We start from the raw sequence: 3,037 nt of genomic DNA on the forward strand, positions 1-3,037 counted from the left end.
CCTGCCATCGACCACTAGTGCGCGGGGTCGACAACTCTACCGAGGGTGGGGCACAGCGCGGGTTCGGCTGGCGACGCAGGAAGCAGTAGGCGTTGCCCCGAGGCCCCTCCCCGCCAGCGCTGCCCTCCAGCCCCACTCGCCGCCCTCTGCAGACCGCAGGCGCTAAGACCCAGGAGGCGCTGCTCCGGCGTCACCGTTTGGACACTAGAGGGCGACAAACCGCCCTGGTATAAATGCGGGGCCCGCGCGGCCCTGGCCATTCGCGACCCGGAGCTGAGCGGGCGCTAACGAGTAGGGGCTCTGGGTGGGCGGCGGCAGCAGCGGCGCCCCGCGCAGGCTGGAGGCCGCCGAGGCTCGCCATGCCGGGAGGACTTTAGCTCCCCCATGGAGTCGGCCGACTTCTACGAGGCGGAGCCGCGGCCCCCGATGAGCAGCCACCTCCAGAGCCCCCCACACGCGCCCAGCAGCGCCGCTTTCGGCTTTCCCCGGGGCGCGGGCCCCTCGCAGCCCCCCGCCCCACCTGCCGCCCCGGAGCCTCTGGGCGGCATCTGCGAACACGAGACGTCCATCGACATCAGCGCCTACATCGACCCGGCCGCCTTCAACGACGAGTTCCTGGCCGACCTGTTCCAACACAGCCGGCAGCAGGAGAAGGCCAAGGCGGCCGCGGCCCCCGCAGGAGGCGGCAACGACTTTGACTACCCGGGCGCCCCCGTGGGCCCCGGCGGCGCCGTCATGCCCGGGGGGACGCACGGTCCCCCTCCCGGCTACGGCTGCGCGGCGGCCGGCTACCTGGACAGCAGGCTGGAGCCGCTGTACGAGCGGGTCGGGGCGCCGGCGCTGCGGCCGCTGGTGATCAAGCAGGAGCCGCGCGAGGAGGACGAGGCGAAGCAGCTGGCGCTGGCCGGCCTCTTTCCCTACCAGCCGCCGCCGCCGCCGCCGCCGCCGCACTCGCACCCGCCGCCCGCTCACCTGGCCGCCCCGCACCTGCAGTTCCAGATCGCGCACTGCGGCCAGACCACCATGCACCTGCAGCCCGGCCACCCCACGCCGCCGCCCACGCCCGTGCCCAGCCCGCACCCAGCGCCCGCGCTCGGCGCCGCTGGCCTGCCAGGCCCCGGCGGCGCGCTCAAGGGGCTGGCCGCCGCGCACCCCGACCTCCGTGCGGGCGGCGGCGGCGGCGGCAAAGCGAAGAAGTCCGTGGACAAGAACAGCAACGAGTACCGGGTGCGGCGCGAGCGCAACAACATCGCGGTGCGCAAGAGCCGGGACAAGGCCAAGCAGCGCAACGTGGAGACGCAGCAGAAGGTGCTGGAGCTGACCAGTGACAATGACCGCCTGCGCAAGCGGGTGGAACAACTGAGCCGCGAACTGGACACGCTGCGGGGCATCTTCCGTCAGCTGCCCGAGAGCTCCCTGGTCAAGGCCATGGGCAACTGCGCGTGAGGCGCGCAGCGGCGGGACCGCCCTGGGCCGGCCGCCGGCTGGGACCCAGGGAGTGGCTTCGGGTCTCCGGATCTCAAGACTGCCCGAACCGCGTAAGCCAGGACCAGGAGATTCCGGTGCCGCCTGAGAGCCTGGCCTGTTGCGCGTGCCCCTTGCCTTCCTCTGCGCCGGACACGGTGCGTCTAAGATGAGGGGTCAGGCAGAGAGGAGAAGCGCCGTGGGTCTGAGCCGGGAGTCCGGCAACTCTAGTATTAAAGGAATAACCCTGTGCCTTGGAAACGCAAACTCACCGCTCCGATTCCTACCGAGTAGGGGGAGCAAATATGTGCCTTGTCAGTTTATTTGGAGGGTTCCTGCCCCCACGAGAGGAGGGGTGCAGGCCCCCCGGCAGGAGGAAGGTTCAGGGAGCAGCAAAGATCTCGATAAGCCAGCCCTGGCGGGGCTCCTGAGCGCCTGTCCTTGGAGGGGAGGAAACACAGGGACTTGGGGCTTTGAACCTAAGGTTGTTCCCCTTGTTCTACGTGAAGGTGGAGGGTCCCTAGTTCCTTGCCTCTGAACTCCCAGCCTGCAACAGGCTGGGCTCTCCCAGGCAGAACTCACTGAGATGGATGTCACCAGGTGACCAGTGGGAGCCTGCGACCCCCGGTCAGATCAGAAAGTTAGGTCGAGGGTTAGCTAGGAGGACATATGTTCATGGGAGTGGTGGCCTGGTGGAAGAGGGAAACCTAGAGATCTGGTCTGGGGGTCAGTAGGGGGTGGTGAAGGGACACTGGGACCATCAGCCTTGTCTGTACTGTATGTCGCCAGCATTGCCATATACACATGAAGCACAATCAGTCCATCCCAGAGGGACCGAAGTTATGAGAAGCTTTCCAAATATTTTGCTTTATCAGCCGACATCAACACTTGTATCTGGCCTTTCTGTGTCCCTGTGGTGCCTTGTGCAATGTGAATGTGCACGTCTATGCTAAACCACCATTTTATTTGGTTTTTGTTTTGTTTTGGTTTTGCTCAGAAACTTGCCAAAATGAGGCTCTTCGTCAGCAGCTGCAGGGAGGGTCTGCGGCTCTCTTTCCTTTTGGTTTTGGGATTGTTTTTGCTCCCAGGGGAACCAAAGAGGCGAGGTGGGCTTCCCCTTTCCCCTCAGCTCTCCCTGGGGGTGGCTATGGGCCTCGGTCCCCTCCGGCCCGGGCTGCCCACAGCCTGGTCCCCCCAGAGGCCCTGGCTCCGGGTCTGGAAGGGAGGCGGCCTCAGCCAGTGTTCACTCACCGATTCGATTGCTGGGCCTGGGAGCGGGGAGGGCGGCTTTGGTTCTCTTCTTTGGGGAGGACATAGAGTTTCATGCTAGATGTTTTATGTATTATATCTATAATATAAACATATCAAAGTCAGTTTTGGTGTCTTTTTAAAACTAGAAAATCTACTTCCAAGGTTTTCTGTGGGCCAGGTCACATTTGTGAATAATCACAGCATATTCTCTGGCTGAGAGCCTGACTTTCATTAGCTCTCCACCCATCCTGAGCCCCTCTTTACATTAAGCGGGTGACTTCTCCCAACCAAGGCAAATAAATGGCAGAAGGTAGAGAAGGCT

At 63.9% G+C, this 3,037-nt stretch overlaps 1 protein-coding gene across 1 annotated transcript; it reads left to right on the top strand.

Annotated features, from left to right (window-relative positions):
- Positions 1–264: 264 nt before the first annotated feature.
- Positions 265–2,837, top strand: CEBPA (CCAAT enhancer binding protein alpha). Its single transcript, XM_081509378.1, has one exon. It carries the CDS (start codon positions 385–387, stop codon positions 1,444–1,446), a length of 1,062 nt encoding a protein of 353 aa, XP_081365504.1. The 5' UTR covers positions 265–384; the 3' UTR covers positions 1,447–2,837.
- The last annotated feature ends 200 nt before the right edge of the window (positions 2,838–3,037 follow it).

Source organism: Giraffa tippelskirchi, chromosome 7, assembly GCF_054371585.1.
Source record: "Giraffa tippelskirchi isolate mGirTip1 chromosome 7, T2T-mGirTip1v1.2.pri, whole genome shotgun sequence".
NCBI classification, from domain to species: Eukaryota; Metazoa; Chordata; class Mammalia; order Artiodactyla; family Giraffidae; genus Giraffa; species Giraffa tippelskirchi.